The 20,644-nt window shown below is 39.2% G+C and overlaps 1 protein-coding gene across 1 annotated transcript; it reads right to left on the bottom strand.

Annotated features, from left to right (window-relative positions):
• Positions 1–4,274: 4,274 nt before the first annotated feature.
• On the bottom strand, positions 4,275–5,864 carry LOC139911135 (G protein-activated inward rectifier potassium channel 3-like). Its single transcript, XM_071898636.1, has 2 exons — positions 4,667–5,864; positions 4,275–4,471 (listed from the first exon to the last, which is right to left on the bottom strand). The coding sequence occupies exons 1-2, from the start codon at positions 5,862–5,864 to the stop codon at positions 4,275–4,277; spliced, it is 1,395 nt and encodes a 464-aa protein (XP_071754737.1).
• Between the last annotated feature and the right edge of the window lie 14,780 nt (positions 5,865–20,644).

Consider the following 20,644-nt stretch of genomic DNA (forward strand, 5'->3'; position numbering starts at 1 on the left):
TTATACCAGAGGAATTATCCCGACAAGAAATACGGAGGGGCTGCTCGCTAGACTCGACTAGATATATTGTTTAAAGTCTAGGATTGTTGGTGGATACTCTTTGGTTTCTGTCTTTCTCCTCTGCAACAGACTGCTTAATCATGCCCCCTAAAGGAGGAAGCAATGGAGAAGATTATGTCTCCTATAAGCAAGTGCAAAATCTTTTAAACCAACAAAAAGACTTCTATAAACAGTTGATTCAACAGCAGGAAAGCAACTTTAAAGGCTTTGTACAGATTCTACTGGACACAACAAACAAAAGGATGGATGGCCTGACAAAGGAAATCCAAGGCTCGAAGACCAGTTTACAGTTCTCCCCAACCCGGTCTCACGGCAGTTCGTAAAATAGTCACGTAATTGAATCGATTTGTGTTCATGGACACGATTTTTCCATTTTTTTCGTGACACTCAGCACGACTTTCAAACTAATGTATTTCAATTGGAAGTATCTTTCGTGCCTGCAGCACGTTTTTTTTCTGTCAGTCGGGACTCGGGGAGCACAGAAGCCATAACATAACCTTCGATTTTAATGATATCTCATTTCTCAACACAAAAACACTAAAGTGTCTTTGATAACTCGACAATACGATAGGTTAATGTTATGGCCATCCTTTTTTAATTATTTCACCTTAGATTCTGAGAAATTAAGTTTTTTTTTGTCAGTTTTGGACGATAGCGGAAGCGGCTACATTAGCCTACCCATGAGCCTCAGCGAGCGTTACTATGAAAAAAAGATATAAAAGATATATCTACTGAATATATCAAATATCTAGTACAGCCAAACTAGTAAGTACACTGCATCTAGATGATCTATGTTAAGAAAAAGTAAAGATGTTGGTTTATTTCAGATATTTTAGGAGTCGAACACACACAATATCTGAAATTAATAATAAATAAAAATTAAAAAAAAAAAAAAAATTAAAAAATAATAATAATAATAATAAAAAGTAAAAATTATAAAAATTAATAAATAAATAAAAAAAATAAAACGTTAATACTAATACTACCTTTGACACCCCCTGACAAAAATAATACTACTGCTGTTATTACTACCACCATCACCACCACCACCGCCACTAATAATAATAAAGTCAGGGAGGGTGTGAGCAGCACGTCCACCCCAGCCACTGGCAGTGAAGCAGGGTCGGGGCGCCACCCGGGAGCTCCAGAACGGGCTGGCAGGGTCAGGCATGCTGGGTCAACAGTATTTTTATTACTACCTTTTAAGATTATTACTATGAATGTAATTTCTGTGCCGTTATTACTATGTTTCCAATGTTGTTTTGTTTGTGGAGATTTGTATTTATTGCGTCTGATGTTGGTCCCGCTTTGGGTCGCCCCCAGACCCTTATAGGAGGGGGCTGGCCCATTGTAGGCTTGATCCCTTCCTAAACCGCTCCCAGACCCGGAGGAGGGGGCCTGTTTATTAGGGAGTGGCAGTCGCATTTAGTTATGGACTTTGTTGAGGGGAGGAATATGGTGACCCAGCCTTGCCCCCCATGCTGCCCGCTCTAGAGAGATCCGTCAGGGCACCCCAAATCAGCCCACCCCAGCTGCCCGGGACAAGGCGGAGCACCGCCCCGACCGTTCCCATGTCTACTCTAAAGATGGTAGGGTGGTGGTGGTGGTGATGGAAAAGAAAACATATATATATATTTAAATAAATAAAATAAAAATAAAAGGGGGGGGGGGGGGGGGGGGGGTGCATGTGTCTAGTCAGTCATGTCAGTTTTATAACAACAACAGTAATAGTAATAATAATAACAATAATAATAATAACAATATAATAATAATAACAATGTCAGAAATAACAGTAATAATAAAACAAAATAATTATGATATGGTAATATTGTCAGCAACAACAGCAACAGTAAATAAATAAATAAGACAGACACAAAACATAAATAAAATAAAATAAACAAGAACAAAGTTAATAAAGAAAAAAATAATAATTAAAAAAAATGATGATAATCATAATAACCATTGTAACAATAATAATAAAATAATAAAGCAAGAGGTTGTTTTTTTTCCCCTTCCCCTCTTCTACATTGTTTTTTTTTTTTCTTTCCCTTCCTTTTCCCCCTCCTCCCTTTATGTGTGCATGTATGTAGGTTTAGGTGAGAGTGTAGGTGTAGATATTGATACAGATGTAAATGTGTTATGGTTGGTAGTCAGGCAAGAAGAGTAATGGAATCAGGATTGTAGGAAATTAATGAAAGATGACCAGGTGGAGTGTGGATCCGTTGTAGTGTTTTTGATGGAGATGGATAAATTTTCCATAGAGATGTAATCTCTATGGAAGAGAGGTCATTCATTTTTCCATTTTCAATGGAAGCCCACGACGCTACAAACGCAGAGCGTAAAATGTAGCAGCGCGTGAAGCGCGAACAAATCAAGGTAGTGTAGGGTAGTTATATTTACGTTATTATTGTTTACTTGATGAATTAGAAGAACGAGTATTTGTCAAATAAAATAAAAACGAGACAAATGCAACGCTATGACAGTCTGACATTATCAGTTGGTGCACCCAGCGACGACATGAACCGTCAGCGACCACCTGGGCAACACTTTTCTGCTCTGTTGGCAACAGTGTAGCTTGGTACGCCAGACCGTTCTGTAGCTTTTGTAGCCCGTAGTCTGAACGCACCTTTAGCCTCTGCTACAGCCACACATTTTAGCAAACACACTTTTATGTCATTTTAATCTTGATTTTAATGTAATAGAATGGATAATGGACTTCCTAACGCGCAGGCCCCAGCAAGTGAGGGTTAATGGAGTGTTATCTAAGCAACTTTTCTCTTCCACTGGCTCCCCTCAAGGCTGTGTGCAGTCCCCCCTATTGTACATCATTATACAAAACCAGGACAGACACATTCTTATAGGCTTTAACAATTAGTAATATTGTCACTCAAATCCTCAACTTTCAGCATATGATTATCTGCTAGAAAAGTATTTCAAAATGCCTTTGAAGGGATTTAGATTTTTTTTTCCATCTGAGATGTATCAATTTTATCAAGTGAAAAGGAACTCCTAGAACTTTTTGTTAATGTAAAACATTTTTAATGCTGCTGTACTGTTAATGTTTCCTAACATAATGTACTGTTTTTTTCTTTTTTTAACTTTGTTTTTGTTATGTTGTTGACCTGCCCGGGGACTACAGATGTAAATTAGCCTCTTGACTAACTCTGACACATTTACATTGAAGTGTGAACTAAAATGTTGATTGATGTGTACTGTCCCTGCCAAATAAATCTTAAATAAATAAATAAAAATAAATACATTCAAATAATAGAGTCTAACTCTAAATATTCAGCCCTTTGGTTATGTGGGATAAATTGCCTATCATTTCATATAAAATATTACTCAGACGTCCTTTTTAGATTGTGCTAAGGGGTTTTAAATGTTCTTCCAGATTTTAATATTACGTATATCCGTGTGGCTCAGTTGGCTAAGGTGCATACCATGTAACCATGGCATCCTGACTTTAAATCCAGCCTTGGACCTCTCTCACAAGTCATTCCCTTCTCTCTCCACTGTACTCACTTTATTGGACACTGTACTGTCTAATAAAGAAAATCTCAAAAAACAAAAATAATATTAGATCCTCCAGCAATTAAGGTAATTAAACTCTCCATCAAATATCCAATTAATGTGGAATACACAGTACAGTAATGGATGGAATTTAAGTTAAGTTCCTAAGGTCAGAGAAAAACATTATCATCAATTTCCTGCAACTGTATGTAAAAATAGAGTTTCATTTCGTATTTCGCAATTCTTCCATATTCCATATATTTCGAATGAATTTTACATTTGTCAATAAAAAGTGCACTGAAAGTGAATACTTTTTTCCCACGACTCTATACCTGTTTTGATGTCTGAGCATAATTTGGGTTCACCAATGTTTTTTTTCTTTTTTTACAATGATATATGGCCATGCAAATTATAACCAAAAGGTACAGTGTGGAAATAGTGGTGCAGCATGAGCTCTTTGAACTAATGTGTATTAACACATAGTCCTATAAAACAGATAATTTAGTAACAGCGAACTATAATATAGTTATCTAATCCTAACAGTAAAAAACAGCAAAAATTACATCCATTCTCAAATCCATATCTATGAAATATGATTGCCAATGCTGTACCAAGAAAACTCAAAAAGTTACAATCACTTTAAGTCACTCTTTATATGTGATATTATGTACAGAAACAAGAACTGTTTGCTTTGACCAAATTTTCTACAGCAGAACTTCTTGTTCCTTTGCTGTGCTTCTCTCTTTTGCACTAAATGGGGACATTTGCACTTCAAAGGTTTTGTCAAATGCACTATAGTCCACACGAAATGCCCCTTTCTCCAAGGACATGCATGACTCAAATCGGTGGCCCCACAGGATCTCATCCTCTGTATAGGATGTTCTGGCTTGGCATGTCATACCTGCAACACAATGAATGGTCAGAGGATGGAGGAAAATTTCACTTTATCTGAAAACAATTTCAGAATAACATCCTGAACTCTGAACACAAAGTCAGAACATATTAGTATATAAAGCCTATATAGTATCTTATTCATTGGTGGAGGACAGCATGAGACTTGTAAATGAATGTGTATGGAAAAAATAGCCCTACAAACCTGATGCCTCCACGATGCCCTCCAGGATAACAATGATCTCAAATGTCTCCCTCTTCAGATGCTCGGCCCCCACCTCCCAGAAGGGGCTGCTGTCATTGATGACATGGGTAATGGTCTGGGGTTCCACCAATAGGAGCCTGTCTCCCCCAGTGTCATAACCCAAGTTGATCTCCGATTGCTCCAGCGGGATGAACTCACCTTCCTTGGTCTGCCTGGACTTGATCAGCTTGGCTCGGATCTTAGCATCCACCATGTGGCTTTCCCTCAGATCACCAATACGGAAAAGCATGCAAAGCTTCTCTTCGCGCTCAGATATGACACAGTGCTTGCTGAAGATCAGTGTCTGGGCTCTCTTCTGAGGCCGGGAGATCTTGACAAACATGCAGCCCACCATGAGGGCATCGATAATAGAACCCAGGATAGACTGGGCCATCAGGAGCACCACACCCTCCGGGCAGTTAGCTGTCACCATCCTGGAGCCATAGCCAATAGTCCTCTGGCTCTCTACTGACAGTAGAAGGGCTGACAAGAAACTGTCCACATTCTCAAAGCATGGTTGCCACTGTGGGTCGTGGACATGAGCCATGTCATCACGCAACCAGGCATCCAGGAAGTAGATCTCAGCAAAGGCCACCCATGTGAGAATGTAGCACATAGTGAAGATGAAAAGGAACCAGCGGTACTTGAGGTCTACCAATGTAGTGAAAATGTCTGAAATAAAGCGGCTCTTATCTTCAATGGGACCCAGATTGACCCTACACTTGCCATCCTTGGTTACATAACGCTGCCGCTGATTGCTGTTGGAGCCATGTGATGGGCGCTCATCACCCAGCAGCTTACAGCGCTGCTTGTGTGTCTTCTCTCCATGCAACTTCTCTATGGCATGGATGGGGCTGTTGCTGCTGCCAATGGGGCTGCTTGCATACCATCTAGAGCTGAAACGCTTAAGGTGCCGGCTGCGGTGCAAACGGTGAGGCTTCGGAGTCTCTCCTATTGGTTCAAGTAGAGCTGCTTGGATGGTATAATGATTGGGGGTCTCTTGCCTAGTCAAAGCCTGAGAGAATTGGTTGCAGGGGCTCTGGGCCTGAAGGGATGGAGAGGCCTCCCAGGATGCCGGGAGAGGTGGGCAGTTGTCACAGTTGCTGCAATTCAAGCTGGGGATGAGAGACACTCTTCTCGTGGTTAACATGGCAGCCATGGTGGATTTAGGAGAAGCCTAAAATTAAGCAAAATAGTCAGTAGTATAATAGTCAAAACCTGGAAGTACAAAGGCACCGCCATATTGCTCTTACATGACATTGACATTTGGTAGCACTGCAGCTGAGATTGTCAAATGAAGATTTTCTAAGTCAATTTGTCGAAGAGGAGATACAAAAAAAGAATTTGATCCCTTTACAATCCTAATTTTGTCCTCGGTGTGTGTTGTTTTGCCACTGCACAAGGAAATTATGATGGGGAAATGCGCTGAATAGACAAGTAGACTAATGTATAGCCTGGCACCCTCTTTGTAGAATCAATGGACACTTGTGGTTTGAGATAATAAGATCAAAAACAAGCATGACCTAATGATCACATAATGAACGATCATTATGAGGCAGCTAAGTAGGTTACTTGCGTCAAGGTACTGTGAGGGATCTGCATGCAGCCCCTCACTAAACAGGTGTACAGTTCCTATGCACACACATACATTTCCATACACTGTACATGCATACACTCAGACACTAAATTTTCATTCTTTTGTCTAGGGTTTTTGGTGATGTGTTGATTTGCTAAAGATGGATCCTATTTAGTTGATTAATGCATTAGCTGGATTATTTTCAAGAGAGGTTTCTGTTTGTGTGTTTCGGGTTTGTTTCTGATCATCCGCTCTCTCTCTGAGGTTTACTTCCTGCTTCAGCATTGTCATGGAGGCGCGCCCATGAGAGTGTTGCTGACGAGGCCCTGGTGATTTCAATCAGCCTTATTGGGGGGAGACCAAGTGGACTGAGGAGAGGGGGGGAGGTTGTAAGGGAGTTAAGTTGTGTGTTTGATTGTTTAGGGGTTAAATGTATAGTTTGGGTAAAATGTAAATGTTTATATGATGTTGTGGAAAAGATTGTGTAAAGATAAAATATTAAGTACTTAACATATATATTTTTGCAGCTTTTCTTGTAAATATCACCCCTATTATATTTGCAGTAGTTAGACTCAGGGCATTTATATACTGGGGGGTATTCAGTTGTCGGGGTGGCTGGTTGTGGGTAGAGGGGAACCCTTGTCCCTCTGTATTGCTGTTTTGCTTTGTAAATATGGCCATGTAAAAGATGCAGTAAACGACAGAGTTTTGATGAACTTGACCTCTGAGTGGATGCTGTGCTTCTTCCTCCTCGTTGTACATCTCAGTAGCCGCTGCTATCCTGCAGTATGTAAGGGGTACTCCACCACCGAAACCTTACAGGTACTTTCATTCTTTGTAATCCCATGAAATGTCTTTAAAGTGCAAAACCACAAAACAATTTAATAAAAACAAAAACACATTTCACAAAACAAATTAACAAAAGCAAAAACACAACATTTCACAAAACCAATTAACAAAACCGAAAACACAACATTTCACAAAACAACTTAACAAAACCTAAAACACAACAACATTTCACAAAACAATTTAGCAAATTCAAAAACACAACAGCAAAAGAGAAAACAATTCAACATTTCACAGAAAAGGCAGGTCCTTCGTCGTTACTGACTGGATGTCTTTGTTGTCACTCAAGTTTAAATGTGCACAAATACTGTTTTAAACCAATTTGTTTGTGTGTGGGGCAGGGCTGGGTTTATAGGTGGGGTAATGCGTGACCAATCACAAAACAGGAGCTGATTATTTGCAAAGCCGTTAATTTGTTTTGTGAAATGTTGCTGTTTCCGGTTTTAAGTTGTTTTGTGAAATGTTGTTTTCAGGTTTGTTAAGTTGTTTTGTGAAATGTTGTGTTTTCGGTTTTGTTAACTTGTTTTGTGAAATGCTGTTGCGTTTTCGGTTTTGTTAACTTGTTTTGTGAAATGTTATTGTGTTTTGCACTTCAGGGCCACCATACTCTGGAGATCAAGGCAAAGACACACCGCCAGGGGAGACATTTTATATGGGATACAAATTTGGGTAAAACATACACTCAACTGTATGAATCTAAGTGATACATTTGAAAGGCAGAAACCTTTACCTTGTTAGTGTAAGGACTGTAGCGCACTGAGTCTGGTTGTGGTCTAGGTAGGTATGCCAGAAGATGTTTAGCGGTGAGAGTCTGTGTAGGAGGAATGGAATTCCTGCGAGGCTCGATCCTAAGGGGGCTCCTGTTGTGACCGTTATATCTAGCGTCTTGTAGCATCACTCTGCTGCACATCATAGTGGAGATCATCGCAGAGATGCAAGGTCTTCAAGATGTTCGATTAACATGTTGATTACTCCTCAAATTTTGGTCCTGTTTCAGCAAAGGAATTACATTGAATAATAATAATTTCAGATGTCACTCAATTTGCAACAACAGCAAAATTTTCATTTGGTGAGAACTCTTTTTTTTTTTTTTTTGTTCTACTCGTGAGGATGAAAATGCCTCAGATCACCCTAGATATACTCCTTACATAGATCAGACCTAGTTGTGAGGGTGTATGACATGCAGACACCAAATCTGAAATGGGATGATGATCTTCAGTGTCTTTTTTTAAACCCCCTTCGGGTTTCATGCCCCGAAGGCCCCCTGAAAATTATTTCAGGCCCCCTAAATTGATTGCAATTTGCAAGTTGTTTAACATTACAAATTGCATGGAGACGACTTAGCTCGGGTGAGCTTTAGGACCCTGCGGACACCACTGCCAGCATCTGTAGGGTCAACCCGTTCTCATTCCCAACTAACGACGCAAAAGGTACCCTTTCGCGTCTGTATAGGACGCACTGGGTGTTCCATGGTAAAACCTCTCGCAGCAGTATTGGACGCCTACTATGGAAGCGTATCGCATGCACAATTGAAATGGAAATGGCATATGTAAAATGGCCATGTAATCCTACATTTGAATTTAAATTTGCCACTTGTATGTGCAATTTTTGGTTTCAAATCCAATAATGTCATTTGCATTTGACATTTCCTATACTAGTATTGACATTTCATTTAAACAGAGATTTGCACGCTTTATTTTTAGCTTTATTCAAATGAAATTTATTTCCCGAACTGCATATGTTTCATGTGATTATGCAATAATGGTGTCAAAATTATAACTGATATGTCATTTGCCTTATATTAGGCTTTCCCAACCCTGGGGTCGCAACCCCAAGTGGGGTCGCATGGAATTCAAATGGGGTCGCCTGAAATTTCTAGTAATTGATGAATACAAATAAAAAACACACACAAAAAAAAAATTATTATTATAATAATAAAAACACCACACACAATTTAAAACAACTAAACGTATCCTACGTTTTCACTTCCCCTCATAAAAATCTAGTTCAAATAAAATGCAGGATATTGTTAACTGAGCTCAGCATATCTTGATTCACGCGATCACACGTGACCAGGCTACGTGCATTCCCACGCTCAAACATAAACAGCGCACAAAGTTTGCAAGAAAATCAGAGCGACAGAAAATAGGAAAGAAAATGGAAAGATTTCTTCGCCCACCTGTGTCCCCCACAACATCTTCAAGAGAAACTGAGAAACAGACATCAAAAAGACAGAGAAAATATGATGAAAGCTTCCTTCAGTATGGATTTACTAGCATAACTGAAAATGAGGAAAAGCCTAAATGTCTGCTGTGTGGTAACGTCCTGTCTACCGAGAGCATGAAACCCAACAAGCTCAAAAGACATTTTGAGACAACACATAAAGAATATGTAGGCAAACCAAAATCTTTCTTTGAAAAGAAATATGCCGAGCTGAATAAGCAGCGAGTGTACTTCAGAAAGGCAATGACTGTCAGTGAGCGAGCCTTGAAACCATCTTTTGAGGTGAGCTATCTTGTTGCAAAGGCTATGAAGCCACATACCATTGTTGAGACTTTGATATTGCCAGCTGCCATTGAAATGGTAAAAACGATGTGGGGGAGGGAGAAGTGCAAAAACTGAAGACAATACCATTGTCTGATAACACAGTGAAAAGAAGGATAGATGCAATCGGTAACGACCAAGAGAGCAAGCTAACAGAACGACTTCGAAATTCCCCAGCCTATGCTCTACAAATGGATGTCAGCACAGAAGGAAAAAATGCCCATGCTTTGACATTTGTTCGTTACATGCAGGAGAATGCTATTCACGAGGATATTTTGTAGTCTCCCTCTTCCTGAACATGAGACTGCCAAGGCAATGTACGATGTCCTTCACAGCTATATGGAGAAAAACAACATTCCATGGGAGTGTATGGTAGGATTTTGCACAGACGGGGCTCCGTCTATGGCGGGACGGCAAGCAGGCCTACGGACGTTAATCGTGGAACTGGCCCCCTCTGCAGTAAGGACTGGATTCGAACCCGGGTCGCTGCGGGAAGGACTGAGCCTTATATGGTACGCGCTCTACTCGGTGAGCCACCGGGGCACACGTGCATGTCTATTTGCAAAACTATGCATCGATATGGGCTCTGAACACGACAATTTGCTCTTTCACACAGAAGCACGGTGGTTGTCGAGAGGTAGGGTGCTGGAGCGATTTTTCAAGCTGAGAAATTAACTGTTGCCGTTTTCCATGGATGTGAAAAAAACAGATTTTGTCGACTTTCTGTGTGACCAGCAAAAAATGTACCTCCTTGCATATGTAACGGACATCTTTGGAAAACTTAATGAACTTAACATAAGCATGCAGGGGAAAAACAAGAATATCATGCAGATGAGTAACCGTATTGATGGATTCAGGGGGAAACTCGCATTCTGGAGAGAAAGCCTTTCAAAGGCAAACTTCACCCCTTTCCCCCAGCTGAGCAAGTTTCTAACAGACAACAGCATCGATGACCAGTGCTCCACAAAGATGATGTGCGACCACCTGAAACGTCTAGAAGAGCACTTTGCCACTTACTTTCCAGACTTGGATATGTCAAAGTTTGACTGGGTGAGGGACCCATTCCACTGTGATGCAGGCTCAGTGGACCTGCCTGCCACCGCTGTTGAACAGCTGATTGAACTATCATGTGATAGAACGCAACAGGGACTGCATTCGCGAGTGGCGGTGGAGGAATTCTGGTTTGGAGCAAGAGAAGAGTACCCAGAGTACCGTTCGCGACTGGATGTAACGGCAGAGATGAGATGCGCTCTGTCCACCCAACTTTGAAAGGCTGCAGCGAGATGTGCAAGCTCAACCGTCCCATTAAATATGGTGAGTTAAGAGACACCATAATCATAATACATAAAATACATAATACATACTGTCGAAGTGAAGCACCTTAGTTTGGCACTGTTAAACGATCAATACCACTTATTGTTGACTACCGGGAGTGTATCCTGTTGTTGACTTTGATGCACAAATTGTAAGTCGCTTTGGATAAAAGCGTCAGCTAAATGACAAAATGTAAATATACATAATTGTCAAGGATAGAGCCATAACGTGTGACCCCTCTTATTAATAGAAAATTCTTTCTTTAGTAGGGAGGTGGCCTGTTTAGCGATATGCTGTGGGAACTGAGCTGTAGGCCTATTAGTGGGGTCTGTGTTAACCAGATATAGCCCATATTTGTAGCCTACTTAGCTCTTTTTTTCATTTTCATTATTCATTGTTTAATTTGAGTCACTGTTTGTTCAGCATTAATTTGCAGCCTTGTGAATACAAGCTCACCTGTACATATCCTGCACTGGGAAAATAAAATCCTCACTTTGTACACTCATCTGTGGCTCGTCCTGGCTATTCTGCCTCCGGCTGCCGTCCACAATAATATACATGAAATAGCCTAAATGTGGTCTAAAATGAACGTTTACTTGCAACATAGTATTACAAACTATTACATGATTGAAAACAAATAAATTTTAGCAAAAATTTGTGTTTTGAATGTTTGGGGTCACTAGAGTTTTTGGGGTCACGAGCCAAAAAAGGTTGGGAACCACTGCCTTATATGGTTTTGCACTCTCTAATAGGGCATTTTAAATTGTATTATCAAAGACAATATTATGCTGTAAAGGTGGCAAAATGTAAATGGTTATCCAAATGTAAAAAGCGAAACAGCGCCTCCTGTCTTTGCCATTTAATAAACTCGCCACTGCGCTGATTCCCTGGCAAAATGCAATTGCAAATGCATTTCCAGAGGCCTGCATTAACATTGTCACAGGTGTCTGCCTGTCAGTCATCCCATTAAGGCGGGTCTTGTGTTGTGCAATCAGAAGTAGTTCACAAACGTGGGAAAGGAGAGAAGGCGGGGAGTTCCGTGAAACTGGCCACAATATCATTTCCGGTTCTGTCGCCGAAGCGCATTTTCTTTTCAGAATCTATACATTTTGTTATTCCTCTCCCCCAGTAGATTCAATTTCACCCCCATTTCAATGGGGCACAATTTGTAGTTTTCCCAGCCACACTAGTTGAATGTGGAAATAGTGCCTTTTTTCCTCTTTCTGTGTGAATTAATGCAGTTTATAACATGTTTTATTTATTATTTTATTTATCATGCTCAGCTGCTGTATATTTTTATTTCTTGTATCAAGAGCTCTATCTGTAAATGTAAGAATAAAATTACAATTACAATCACAATTTTTGGTTTTCGATGGTGTATGTAGGCTATTATCCAAAATTGTACAGAGTTTTGAAACTAAAGAAAATCGTTTTGTTGTTCTATATTGTTGTCAAAAAAACATTTATTTGACATTTTCATTTCCAAGCTCTATGCTAAGTACTCTATTATATCAAAGTGATGAGGAAAGTATAGGCCTACTATTTATTACAATAAAACTCTACAGTAGGCCCCCTACCTTTCTATTTGTTATTCCAGTTCAGCATTAACTTGATTCACGGACATTAAAGGGTGATCTTCTTAAACATTTCGCATAATTATTAATAATTAGTTAGGGAGATTTCACGACTCACCACTGTGCCAGTCTCATCGGGCTTTTATTTTGAAAAGGAAATGTGCTTCGGCGACAGAACCGGAAATGATATTGTGGCCAATTTCACAGAACTCCCCGGCTTCTCTCCATGGATGTATTCCTTTCCCACGTTTGTGAACTACTTCCGATTGTGCAACACAAGACCTGCCTTAATGGGATGACTGACAGGTGGACGCTTGTGACGATGTTAATGCAGTCCTCTCGAAATGCATTTGCAATTGCATTTTGCCAGGGAATCAGCGCAGTGGCGAGTTTATTAAATGGCAAAGACAGGAGGCGCTGTTTCGCTTTTTACATTTGGATAACCATTTACATTTTGCCACCTTTACAGCATAATATTGTCTTTGATAATACAATTTAAAATGCCCTATTAGAGAGTGCAAAACCATATAAGGTAAATGACATATCAATTATAATTTTGACACCATTATTGCATAATCACATAAAACATATCTATGCAGTTTGGGAAATAAATTTTAATTTTCCAATTTGCATCATCATTTGAATAAAGCTAAAAATAAAGCGTGCAAATCTCTGTTGAATGAAATGTCAATACTAGTATAGGAAATGTCAAACGCAAATGACATTATTGAATTTGAATTTTTAGCCAAAAATTGCACATACAAGTGGCAAATTTAAATTCAAATGTAGGATTACATGGCCATTTTACATATTACATTTCCATTTCAATTGTGCATGCGATAAGCTTCCATAGCCTACAGCTTTCTCTCCTAGACCACGGAACACATAGTCTAGCCTACATTTTCTGCCCAAATAAGGGATTCCCGTTTGCTGCATTTCTTTGCTTGAGCTCTTTGGTGCTAATATAGATTTTTTTTAAATTGGTTAGTATGGTTGTAGATCAATTTCGAGGCCAAATGAAAAAAAAAAAAAATCGCTTGCATTTTCAAGTATTTGATGCTAGATAAATAAATAAATTTGGCTCATAACCTATATAACAAGTTATTTCAGTGGCATCTCAATAAACTCCATAAAAGATAGCACTTTATATGGAATGTATTGTTACCTCTACTTTACAATAAGCATAATTTAAATGGAAGAACGCAGCCGGGAGTTCCGTTTCTAAATGTTGCATAATCCATTTCGTCATTGAACGTACCTATTTCTGCCCGTAAAACATAGCTGATGAAATCGCGGCAAAATAGCACCAACAAAAGTATATTTTTGTAATTTTTTTGATTATATCCTCTTATAACATCAACCTTTTGGTTCAGATTGTATTGCATCTTTTTAATATTGAGCAGTTTGCCTTTTCACAACCACAACCCGGAAAAACTACAGTTTGCACTGTTTGGCACTTCCTATGAGCACTTCACAATAAAATCCCTGCTGCGTGGGTTTTGTAGTTTTGTTGTTTCTCCCATAGTGGACGTTGTAAACATGGAATTGACATTGTAACTGGGGTATATGAGGGTGGAAAAAAACAAATCTTTTGTCAGATTTGAGCTATCTTAATGGGAAGCAGGAGAATTTCAGAAAATATTGCATTTCAACCCAACTCAGTTCCGCCTGCCATCAGTAACCCCACTCCCATGAAAGTGCAGCTCAATAGCTTTCTAGAAAAGTAGACCCCATGTCTCTAGCCTGTTCTGTTGCTGCATAATAAGCCTTCAAAAGTGGCCTGGGGTCAGAGTTCAAAGGGCAATATTGCAGTGCAGGAATCACCCATGTTCTTCATATTAACATATGTCACTCTCCAGGTCAAGGCCTTTCCAAAAATGTCTTTAATTTTGTCCTACAAAATTTTGTCCTTTAATTTTCACCTCTGTCCCACCCCAGGCTCTTTCAGGCTTAGTTTCTGAGACCCTTTGAGACTCCAGCCTGGATAAAATCAAGTGAGCTTCTTAAAATAATATCCCAACTTGGGTTGCCGGAGGTAATAATGATTCTTCATACACAGATAGTAGGATAGGAGCAAGTTCGATTCCAAGTTCAAATTTGCGTGGATAGCCATCCGGTCCAGGGGATTTCCCATTTTGCATAGACTTAGTTGCAATAATAAAATCCTCTATTGAGAATGGACTTTCTCGTCAATTCTCGAGTATTAAAGGAATAGTTCACCCAAAAATGAAAATTCAGTCATTATCTACTCACCCCCATGCCAGTAGAAAATCGGGTAAAGTTTGTTAGTCCATACCAGGGACGGACTGGGACAAGAAAATGGCCCTGGACTTTTTGACCCAGACCTGCCCACATCCAGCCTGCGAATATTCCACACCACCCCCATCCCATTGACGCATACATGAATACAGCAAGACTTAGTGTCACTACTTATACAGTATATATCAATTAGTCGGCTACTACATACTACATCGGCAAGTGCATGCAGACTTTGTGAGCACTTTATGCAGACTTTCAGCAAGTTCGCAATTCTATAGACTTTGCTTGATGGTATTACCCACAGTACAGTATTACTGACGTTAATATTGATGTATGTGGAAAATATGAGCAACCCCATACAAAAAAAAAAAATTAACAAGAACTTAGAGAGAAACAGGCATAAAAGGGTGAAACTACATGCAAGATACAGTTTTTCATTTTAGCTTAATAATGCTGTTTAGACAAAAACGCAAAGACTCAATTACAAATTGATTAATTGACAGGAGATAGCAACGTCTGATGTCATCAAGGCAACACGTGATGCCACAAAGTGCTGTCCCATTCCTCATATACCATTTCGAGCCCTCATGACCTCTCACACTCACGCACTACAGCTGCACACACAGGTGACGTCAATTAAGTTTGTGAGGGCTCAGTGCTTAGTACATAAACTGGACATTGGGATTGGGCCATTGAGTGTCCACCTTTATATTCCAGAGTTGCCGCCGAAGAACCTACGTCACCCAGGGCCTGCATGCAGGCCTGGCTCCCGCCCAAATCAACACACATCAAATTTTGATTGGATAAAAAAAATGACAATCCGAAATACCCCCACACCCCCTTCACACCAAGTTCTATGAACGGATGGATTCAATAGAAATTCTGCAGGCGTTGAGGGAGGAGCACAGATTTCACTTTGTTCTTGTGAAGCAGCTATTTCCATTTGGCCAAATAGCTGTTTTACAAGAACATTGTTAGTGTAACTAAGAGATTCGCTGAAAAAAATAAGGCCCTACTGTAAACCATGGACATAGACCTACAATTCCATACAATACAATGCAATGCAATTCAGTACAATGCAACTTTATAAAATAAAATTTAAAATATTTTTTTTTACATGGATAGATTATCCTGTTCGTGACGCCAAATTGTTGTATAAAAGTTGTTTGATTTATGTGACCTTTGCCAGGTTTTGGTGTAGGATGCTTTTTAGCTACTTTCTTCCATCCCTCAACACAGGCTCGGATATAGCTATAGTTCCACTGAGAATGTCCTGTCTGAACGACCCCTATTGCCTGTATGAGCTCTATTTTTTCTGGGGCAAAAGATCCTCCGAGTGGCCATGAGCCGTTTGTCCAAGTGTTTAATTCATATGTAAAAGGGATTACATAATTCTGGCCCAATTCTTTACTGACAATGTCTGCTGGAGAACCTGGCGGTACAACAGCAGCATTTGCTTTGTCACAGCGTCTCAGAATATCTTTTGCCCTCTGTCTTTCTTTCTTTGGCAACACTAATTGGCTTCACCTTCAACACTAAACCATACAGCAGTTTGTTTTATCCATCAGATTGCATTAAAACACAACATACTATATCACTCAGCAGTTTGTTCTACCAATCAGAATGCAAAACAATCAGAATGCAATAAAACACAGCCAATTACTCACTCTCCTCGCTCCAGCTCGCTTGTGCAAAAGATGAAATACACACTAATAGAATATTGAATACATCAGTCTTTTCTCATACATGAACACAGATGAACACAGTGATTTACTTCACAAATGTCTCTTCTTTTATCGATACTGATGTCAAGGTAACTTTCACTCCCTAGTAGACACGGTGCCAGTATTCCAAGGACAGAATATATTATTCTAATTCGTAGCTATGGTTGTCTCACTTGCTGATAACCCAATCCCACTTCTCAGTCCTCCTTTTTGACTCAATCTGAAAAGGTCGAATGCCTATAACATGGAATGTTAGTAATATTCTTTGTAAATTTTCACATAAGACAATTCATGCACACTTCATATGCAAAGGAAGGGTATATACTCAATGTAATTCCTCTTTTTGACTCTCATTTTTAGATGCACATTGTGAGTGAACGCATGTTTTTCTTTCCTTTTATATTTTTGTAGTTGCCTGTTCTTTCTGATCCTACTCTTGATCTGATATTTATATCAGATATTATATCTGATATAATATCTGATATAACTGCCCCAGGCAGTGAGATCATAAACCTCACCAGCCACGGTCGAGAATCAAACAGGTTAAAGCTCTGTTATCTAGCCACTTGATTCAAGCTTACACAGAGGGGCCCCTCCACATATAGCGTTCACTCATGTGATGTGCTAGTTCTTTGGATTCCGCCAAGCATTACCTGGACAAGACAAATGAAAATTCGTACTTACAGCTGTTATTGGAATCCTGTTTGTGACGCCAAATTGTTGAATAAAAGTTGTTGGAGTCAGAGGTTCGTCTTATTTGAGTATATATTTATTAAAGCAATTCTTGCAAGAGGAAGAGATGCACACAGCATGAGGCTACATACACTTCTTCAGAAAGGTATTCACTGAACAAGACATTTGTGTGTCTTTCAAGGACGGAATATGCAGACAAGATAAACCCCCTGTGGGAATACACATATTATGTCTTGACTTAAGAGGTGAACACCGCACTCATTTGCATAAAGTTAACTTGAGCTCAACTTTTGTCCCGCCCTTTTCACACAGCTCGGTCTCGGTCTGTTTAAATGACAGATTGGGAATGGATATACAGGTAGGCCTAATTCCGTGTCATCCGTACAGTCATCATTAGTAGCCTCAGATAGTCTTTTTAAACAAATCTTGGCTCTTCTTATGAAGGCATTCCAAAAGAACCAAAACCCTGTTTTTCTTATATCAGATGTTTGTAAAACCCGCTTTTTATAAAAAAAAAAAATCTAAAGCTCCACTTTCTCAGTCATGCGTACTATCCGCACATGCGCAGTCCAGCAATGATTTTTTCATCAGTGTCTTATGCTGAAATTTCTTACACATCAAGGGATTATCACTAATCCTCTGACGTAATCTGGGAAAACCCAAGAAACATGACAGATTTTAAGAGATTAGTGATTTATTTGCCAGAAAGAAGGCTTAATGTATTGTCCAGATGTGGCCAAATTAACTGTAGTCAGTTCACTCGTTTCTTTTCCCATGTTTTGTGCTGTGCTTACTGTATCACACCACACATAAAACAGAAACATGTACACGGTTTTGGATCCCTACCACAATCAAACAGACAGAAGCAGAATGGCTGAAAAACCAGCCTTGTTCCGAGTCAACAAGTCAAGTTATTTGATACAACTACTCGTACTAAAGGAAGGAAGCACACTAGATTGAATTATTGGATGAACAGCTTGAACAGATGAACAGAAACTTTAGAGGACCAACAGCGCCCTTCATAATTATTCTTTAACATCATTGGCAAAACACTGGTGAACCAAAACGCTGTTATGTGATACACTTTGTGTGTAAACTATAAATTAGATATTAAAATAATCAGCACTCTTTATTGCATCTTATTAGAATTTTAAGTATATTTGTTAAAATACCACTTAAACACAATACAATGTATGAAGATGTAGCAGCATCTCAAGACTACACAATGACTCCTGATCTAGATAGAATCATTGAAATATTAATGAGGTATTGAAGAGGAATTTTACCAAATTTATGAGGACTTGACTTTACTGCCAAGTATTGTATAACAAAATTTTGTTGAATAAAATAACATACACTTTCTCAACAAGCACTTTAGAATAAGAGAATATCATAATTTTCTGAATGTAGAAAACGCCATATATCAATTTTTGGAAAATCCCTACAAAGGATTACAATAACTCTGGGAGGGCACTGCATAGCAGGCTAGGTTTACTAGGTAATTAATTAAAAAAGAAAGAAAGAAAGAAAATAATCCCATAACTTTGTAAAGCATACCTTAAGAAGAAAAATACAGCTGCCTTCAGGGCTCAACTTCCTTGTCGGAGTTATCAGGTTATACAAGCTTAAAGCATGAAGCAGTTTGAGTGAGGAGCTCTTGTTGTGCAGTTGTTCAGCTGTGGATCTCCTCCCTCCACGTCATCCAGCAAATGCTGATACCAAACAGACAACACAAAGTACTTAATATAGCTGTGGCAACTCTACAGGGAAAAAATAAAAACTGTCCTTGTATGGTCAATAACATGCCCTAAATAGCTGAGTGCATTATCAGTGTGATTTGATAAATATTATTTGTATGGGTTTTTTTGGCTAATGTGAAATTCACATTAGATATGGCTCAAAGCTGTGATCCTGGACTTTTGCCAATATTCACATATCTTCTTGAACTGTATATAGATTTTTTTTTCTTCACCAATAACTTAAAATACAAGTGTATTTTACTCCAATGTCATTGGGGCTTTAAAGATTTAAGGCTGTTGACATATATTTGACATTTATAGCAAGCTTTATAGAAAACATAGTGTAAACACACATTTCTGTCAGCATTACTGTGGTTGGACTGTGCATTGAATAAGCTGCTGCTATGAAGTCCGTTTTGGATAATTATAAAGAAATGTGGTATATGTGCACCAAGGAGCATATGCAAACCAATAAACATCTATGCAACAAACCACAACTGCATGTACCATTTTCAACAAAACCTATTAATACATATCCAAAGAATATGTGACAAATGTTCCAACATTGAGATAAAGTTTTGTTTTGCATTTGAGACACCTATTATTGAGAAATGGCTTTATATAGAAAATTTCAAGATTCAAGATTCAATAATTTATTGCCATATCAACCTTACAGTTGATTTGGAATTTGTTTCCGTACGCTCAACAACAGCAAAACATATAATCACACAGTACACATAAGAAGTGTCCACAGAAAACACACTGCCACAATTACAATACAATAAATACAATTGGTGCAACTATATGGCCCATGCCCTTAAAGTGACAAATTAAAGTGCATGTGCTTGTTTATACAACCAGTGAAGCATTTAGGATGCTGATTGCTTCAGGGTAAGTGCTATTATGGAAGTGAGATGTTCTGGTCTTAATACTGAGGAGTCTTTTATCCGAAGGGAGATGATTGAATAGAGGGTTTGCCGGGTGTGAGGAGTCCTTTAAAATTTTAAAACCTTTCCGCTGAATGCGGATGTGGTATAGTTCAGAAGTTCACAGCCAATTATTTTTGAAGATGTGCGCACGACTCTGTCCAGCAGTTTTTTCTCATGGGCTGTAGAATTGCCATACCATACAGTTATTGAGAAAGTGAGCACACTTTCTATTACCGCTCTGTAGAACTGTAACATTGCAACCCTTGACACTCCAAATTTCCTTAGCTGTCTTAAAAAGAATAGTCTTTGGTGAGCTTTCTTCTGGTGTTGGTGAAGTTGTCTTCCCATTTCAGGGAGGAGGAGATTGTAGTCCCAAGGAATTTGAAATGATCCACTCTCTCTACCACCTGGTTGTTGATGACCAGCGGTAGTAGCTCTCCCTGAATTTTACGGAAGTCCACCACAAGTTCTTTAGTTTTGTTGATGTTCAGTTCCAGATTGTTATTGCTACACCAGTCGACTAGAGAGGAGACCTCATACCTATAAGCCGTCTCATCATTACAGGAAACCAGTCCCACCAGTGTTGTATCATCAGCAAACTTAGTCATCTTTACAGTGTCAGAGTGTGAGATACAGTCATTGGTGTATGAGTAGAGCAGAGGTGAGAGGACACACCCGAGAGGCACCTGTGCTAAGGATCAATGAGTTTGAAAATCTATTGTTGAATTTGACAACCTGTGT

This window comes from Centroberyx gerrardi, chromosome 11 (assembly GCF_048128805.1).
Source record: "Centroberyx gerrardi isolate f3 chromosome 11, fCenGer3.hap1.cur.20231027, whole genome shotgun sequence".
Classification (NCBI taxonomy): domain Eukaryota; kingdom Metazoa; phylum Chordata; class Actinopteri; order Beryciformes; family Berycidae; genus Centroberyx; species Centroberyx gerrardi.

Excerpts from the sequence above, each read along its gene's own strand:
- LOC139911135 (XM_071898636.1), bottom strand. The coding sequence starts at position 5,864 with ATGGCTGCCATGTTAACCACGAGAAGAGTGTCTCTCATCCCCAGCTTG. Across the intron at positions 4,472-4,666 it reads GGGCATCGTGGAGGCATCAG|GTATGACATGCCAAGCCAGA; the intron begins GTTTGTAGGGCT and ends ATTGTGTTGCAG.